At 41.5% G+C, this 6661-nt stretch overlaps 1 protein-coding gene across 2 annotated transcripts in view; it reads left to right on the top strand.

The window, feature by feature from the left end:
* Nucleotides 1-6661, top strand: part of gabrb2a (gamma-aminobutyric acid type A receptor subunit beta2a) — a 32342-nt gene that overhangs the window by 16580 nt on the left and 9101 nt on the right. For both annotated transcript variants that reach the window (XM_031858179.1, XM_031858178.1), the window contains exon 5: nt 5728-5810. In XM_031858179.1, coding sequence (XP_031714039.1) covers nt 5728-5810 — 83 coding nt within the window. The remainder of the gene's footprint in view (nt 1-5727; nt 5811-6661) is intronic.

The raw sequence follows: 6661 nt of genomic DNA, 5'->3' as shown, positions 1-6661 counted from the left end.
GTCCACACACACACACACACACACACACACACACACACACACACACACACACACACACACACACACACACACTGGCTGAACTGTGATGGAACATGGACAGACGGGAAAAAAACAGCCTTTTTTTTAGAGCTCCATGTCCTATTAGCTCCGACACAGAGCAAATGTAGCGTGTTTGAATCTGCGTGATCTGTTAGAGCGTGGCCTCTCCTCCGGCAGGTTGGGATGAGAGAGAGGGACCGGCCCTGATGTTGATGAAGAGCAAACAAGCCAGTGCTTCATGAGCGCTGCTGCTGCTGCTGCTGCTGCTGCTGCTGCTACAGAGGTCCACGGCAGACTCTCGATGCAGCGGAGATGACGAGGAGGAGGAGGAGGAGGAGAGGCGAAGACAGGGAGGGAATCCTGCAGAGAAATCCTCATTCGTCTTTCCTCCTCCTTTGTTATTAGCTGCTTATTAATTGTTATTGTGGATATTGGACATGCTAGCTTGGCCAGGGGATGCAGAAGCAGCTCTTGATCAGTGATGCAGAGTCTCAGACAAAAAAGCTTCGAGACTTCTGCTGATGATGTAGGTGGGCTATAAATAGGCTGTTATTTTTACCCCTGCCATTTTGGCCTCATTTCCTCTTTTCCCCTGTGCTTCCTCTGCCACCGTGATGATTTAGTGGTGGTGATGGTGAGTGATGCCTGGCTGGCTGGTGAGCACACCATCCCAGTAAGTTGTGGCCATAAAAGGGGTAAAACTAGGACAGATATAAGACTCCTGTGTTAATCCCCCAGTGCACCATGGCCCTGCTAACTGGCTCTTACATAAGAGCCCAGAGAGCAAGAAAAAGGAGGCAGAGAGAGCGAGACAGAGAGCCTGAGTATGTGAGAGAGAAAGACTGTGCGTCTCTGCATCTCAAAAAATGAAATCCTACACTTGCCAGGCTGGGCCCAGGGGAGCTCCAAGTCTTATGTAGACAGATTTCAAATAAACTTCTGCTCTTAATTATTAAAGACAAAGCACTCTTCAAGATACGTTTGTAGTTATGATGAAGTTAAGAGAGGAAAGATATTGTGATTTAGTTTTTACTGCTACAGCTTCACTTCGCTCCATGGCACAACAGTTTATTCTAGTTTATGCTTATGCTAAACAGGGAAGAGTTTTGAAACGTTTCTAAAATGTGTACAGTTTTTTAGACCGACTCAAAAGTGGGCACCTCCCCTAATATTTAGTTTCTTTTCTGTTTATACATTAAACAAACCCTCCATCTCACCAAGTATTAGACATGATGATATACTATATACCTTCAGACAATATAAATTTGTGTAGCGTCAGAGATTTTTACATACTTTTTATATCACAACAGGCATCCCTTGAATATCTTTGTGTGTATTGTGCTCAATGCTAAAACTCAATTAGCAGCATTGAGTTATGGCAATATTGGATGTTAAATATGAGTTTTGCAACAATATGATGAACTATTTTATTTACTGGATAAAGCAGATATCTTCCTGTTCTATTGATGTAAAAGTTTCCCCATTTATCAGGACTTATCATATCTATTAGAATTATTGTGAAAAATAGCGTCGGCCCTCATCATATTAATAGTTTAATCAAATCAGTGTCTTTCATTTTTATTTCTATCAGTGACTATCTGATGAAAGTTCTTATCCCATCTGTCTTTGGGTGCACGTTTGTGGTTATATGTTTACTGTATGTCGTGACACCCCAAACCATCAAAGCATAAACTCAAGCTTTCCCTTTTCCTGAGCTGTCATTATCACGTTCAACTGTGATCGGCTCGGCTGTTTCAGAGCTATGAGACCAGTGAGCTTAAGAGTAGTGAGGAGTCAGCAGTCATTAGACATGTTTCCATTCAATTGTAAAGCATGTTTTAAGCAAACTTTTGAAATTTTGCAAAAACAGAAATGTGAATTTGTTTCCATCATATGATTTGGAGCGAATAAACTCTGCTACAGTGTAGTTTGGTCAGAAGTTGGCACTGTCGGCTACCCGAGGCTGTAATCCGCAGAAGAAGAATTTGTGAACCGGAAACAAAACTTGTGGGCTCGGCTATTTAACTCATGTATGAGAGAAAAATGGTCTTCAGGAATTTGTTTCAATTGGACAAGTTTGAAATGTTCTTTCGTGTCAGCTTAAATTAGCCATGTTGCATGTTGTCCAGGGACAAAGACAAGCATTCATACGTTATTGGAATATCCAGGAAGACGTCCTGGTGAAAAACAGCTGAGCAGTCATTTGAATTAATGTCCTCTAGGTCAGAATTTAGCTGCAAAGGTGTTTCTATATTCCCTTTAACGTGTCAACTCTAAGTTTGCAATTGAGGAATTTTTATAAAATGTTGCCATTTCCATACAGCTTTGCTTATGCAATTCTTCAAATGTGCATAAAAATATGTTAATGGCAACATGGCTGATGTCTTATTTTAACATACAAACAAGCATCCCTTTAATATATTTGTGTGTATTAGAACGTAGTGTTCAATGCTTGAACTCAATTAGCAGCACTGAGTTGTGGCAAATTTGGATGTTATACAGTATATGAGTTTTGCAACAATATGATAAAGTATTTTATTAACTGGATAAAGCAAAACATATCTTCCTGGTTGATTTATTGATGAAAAAAGTCAAATTTTCCCCCCAGGAAATGTATATAAATTTATCAATTTTCTCTAAAATAAATGGAGAATCTTTTTAAAAATAATATATATATATGTATTTAAACATATTCAGTTGATGTGTCCAGTAGTATGTGAGATTAGCTGGGGACAGACATAGAGATGCACACAAGCGCACGCACATGCTTACGACTGAATGTATAACCACCTGGCTATACTACTAGTCTAGTCTAGGATGCTAGATTTGGTGCCTAGACTTGAATTGTGTGTCCAGTCTCTCTCAGACAGCCTCGGGGGTTTGGCGCGGCCGGGTGCCAGCCCGTCGCAGCTCTGGCCAACTTGTTGTGTGTGAAACAGGAAGTACGTCGCTGTGAGTGAACCTGTTGGATGCGGCCGGCTGGCACTCAGCGAGTCTTTATTACAGGATTGTGTGCCCAGAGGTTGAACCCTCTGCTTGTTTTATATACTTAAAAGTAAAATCAGTGTTGTGTCCCAGTTACATACTACATTCAGTACTACTTGTATATAGTATGTTCTCATTTCACTATAAAGAAGTAAATGTATTTTTTGTACCATTTTGTACTAACAGGGAATGATGTGCGCTAATGGAAGACAATACATTTCCACAATAAAAGTCAAAATATCTGATTAGATAGTCCATTTTCTCTTTGCATTGCATTTTTGGACAATAGTGTACAACAGCAGTGCTTTTTTGGTTCACTTATTTTTGTCACTTTTCTAGTATGAACACACTGCATACTCAAAACCTGCTTATAATTAGTTTTTAGCATTAAAGAGCTATAAAAATGCTGCAAACTCTCAAGCTAACGCTAATGTCAGGTCACAGTCCAGGATCCCTGGATGTCTGTAGACATCTGAAGGAGGAAAAATGTTTCACTCTGTAAATCAGTTGCTACAAAAATGCATTCATTTGTTCATTGAAAAAGTGTTTGCCCCCTTCCTGATTTCTTATTTGTTTGCATGTTTGTCACACTTAAATGTTTCAGATCATCAAACAAATTTAAATATTAGACAAAGATAACACAAGTAAACACAAAATGCAGTTTTTAAATGAAGGTTTTTATTATTAAGGGGGAAAAAAAATCCAAACCTACATGGCCCTGTGTGAAAAAGTGATTGCCCCCTAAACCTAATAACTGGTTGGGCCACCCTTAGCAGCAACAACTGCAATCAAGCGTTTGCGATAACTGGCAATGAGTCTTTTACAGCGCTGTAGAGGAATTTTGGCCCACTCATCTTTGCAGAATTGTTGTAATTCAGCCACATTGGAGGGTTTTCGAGCATGAACCGCCTTTTTAAGGTCATGCCACAGCATCTCAATCGGATTCAGGTCGGGACTTTGACTAGGCCACTCCAAAGTCTTCATTTTGTTTTTCTTAAGCCATTCAGAGGTGGACTTGCTGGTGTGTTTTGGATCATTGTCCTGCTGCAGAACCCAAGTGCGCTTCAGTTTGAGGTCACGAACAGATGGCCGGACATTCTCCTTCAGGATTTTTTGGTAGACAGCAGAATTCATGGTTCCATTTACCACAGCAAGTCTTCCAGGTCCTGAAGCAGCAAAACAGCCCCAGACCATCACACTACCACCACCATATTTTACTGTTGGTATGATGTTCCTTTTCTGAAATGCCGTGTTACTTTTACGCCAGATGTAATGGGACATACACCTTCCAAAAAGTTCAACTTTTGTCTCGTCAGTCCACAGAGTATTTTCCCAAAAGTCTTGGGGATCATCAAGATGTTTTCTGGCAAAACTGAGACGAGCCTTTATGTTCTTTTTGCTCAGCAGTGGTTTTCGTCTTGGAACTCTGCCATGCAGGCCATTTTTGCCCAGTCTCTTTCTTATGGTGGAGTCATGAACACTGACCTTAATTGAGGCAAGTGAGGCCTGCAGTTCTTTGGATGTTGTTCTGGGGTCTTTTGTGACCTCTTGGATGAGTCATCGCTGCGCTCTTGGGGTAATTTTGGTCGGCCGGCCACTCCTGGGAAGGTTCACCACTGTTCCATGTTTTCGCCATTTGTGGATAATGGCTCTCACTGTGGTTCGCTGGAGTCCCAAAGCTTTAGAAATGGCTTTGTAACCTTTTCCAGACTGATAGATCTCAATTACTTTGTTTCTCATTTGTTCCTGAATTTCTTTGGATCGCAGCATGATGTCTAGCTTTTGAGGATCTTTTGGTCTACCTCACTTTGTCAGGCAGGTCCTATTTAAGTGATTTCTTGATTGAGAACAGGTGTGGCAGTAATCAGGCCTGGGTGTGGCTAGAGAAATTGAACTCAGCTTTCCAAAGATGTGATAAACCACAGTTAATTTATGTTTTAACAGGGGGGGCAATCACTTTTTCACACAGGGCCATGTAGGTTTGGATTTTTTTTCCCCCTTAATAATAAAAACCTTCATTTAAAAACTGCATTTTGTGTTTACTTGTGTTATCTTTGTCTAATATTTAAATTTGTTTGATGATCTGAAACATTTAAGTGTGACAAACATGCAAAAAAATAAGAAATAAGGAAGGGTGCAAACACTTTTTCACACAACTATATATGTATACTGGGTGGTCCAATGACAGCAGTTTACTCTTTTGTTGCACCGACACCCTTTGTACACAAAATCTAACATCTAGACAAACATAAAACGTACAAAACTGCAAATTAAATATTAGGATAAAATGGTCAAAGGGCATCAAACCAACAATAAACCTGTATTTTTGTTGTTTTGTGGGCCAGCACCAAGATGAGAGGAGTTACAACATACCAGGGTATAAAAGCGTTGTGTGCAGGGATCAGCAGGAGGTTTCTTATAGAATAGCTAGCCGATCATTTTATTTAGTATATTTTTATTTCAACAAACTTCTGTTAGGATGACTTTCTCAGACTTGGCAAACAGCATTTGATTGTGAGTTGATCTTGATTCACCCATTTGATTAAATCTTCCATTTGAACCGGTTGTTTTTGGAGGAATGGTTCCGTATCGGGTGCTCCTCAGTTATAAGGATTTCTGCTTTGAAGGTCAAATGAAATTAACTGGGCTGCCTCAGCCGGCTCTTTGACGAATCCCATATGTTCTATCCCACTCTGTGTGTAGGATCACAACAACCGCAGCCTGTATGATGGACCTGCGGCGCTACCCTCTCGATGAGCAAAACTGCACCCTGGAGATCGAAAGCTGTAAGTACTGTTGTCCCTGACAACCAGCTCTCACACCCACACGTAGACGTAGAATTAAACAGATCCCACGTACACATGCAGCGCTGAAATCTGGTCTGTTGGGCTTGGTGGCAGCAAGGTAGATGGAAGGCTGATAAGACCGCATGTAAAATGCTGAGAAAGGCTGATGAGATATCAAGAGATACGCATCAAGAAGAGGAACATCACTAATGGCTCACTGACTGATAACATCCAGCCTAATTAATTCAACTCCAACTGCAGTGGCTTCCTAAGGCGTGGAGGAGCCTGATTAGGTCCAGTGTTTCAGGGGTGTGCTGATAATGGATGTTATGTGTAGCTTCCTCCCGAAACTGCCTCCATGTTTGTACAGTACAAAGAGCTCATTTCACATGGAGTTTGTAATTGTACGTGATCAGGCGTTCTCGAGTCGAGGGAGGGAGGGAGTGTAGAGGAACATGAGAGGGAAAGACAAGGTCCTCTGCGTGTTTTATCTGGGACCCTGGAGAAAAGGATTATGGGGCTGGGATGTGGTGTAGGGCTCAGTCTTTCCGGGTTTGATCACGCTATTGCCAGCAGCGCTAAGCAGCACAAAAACAGCTCGGGTCAGAACCGCCTCTCGCTGCTCCTCTCCCATTATGCTCGCCACTCTCTTCATCACTCTCTCTTTCCGTTTCTCATCTCCTTTTATTCACAGTCTCATCCTCGCCTTTTTTTTTTTCTCCCAGCCTTTTTATCTCTTTCTCCATCACTCATGCTCTCTTTTTTTCCTCCTCCTCCTCTCTCAGGCAGCCCAACACAAAATGGACACACACACACACACACACACACACACACACACACACACACACACA

This window comes from Anarrhichthys ocellatus, unplaced genomic scaffold (assembly GCF_004355925.1).
Source record: "Anarrhichthys ocellatus isolate YVR2014 unplaced genomic scaffold, GSC_Weel_1.0 scaffold19, whole genome shotgun sequence".
In the NCBI taxonomy this organism is placed as follows: Eukaryota; Metazoa; Chordata; class Actinopteri; order Perciformes; family Anarhichadidae; genus Anarrhichthys; species Anarrhichthys ocellatus.
This window is presented reverse-complemented; position numbering and strand designations above follow the sequence as displayed.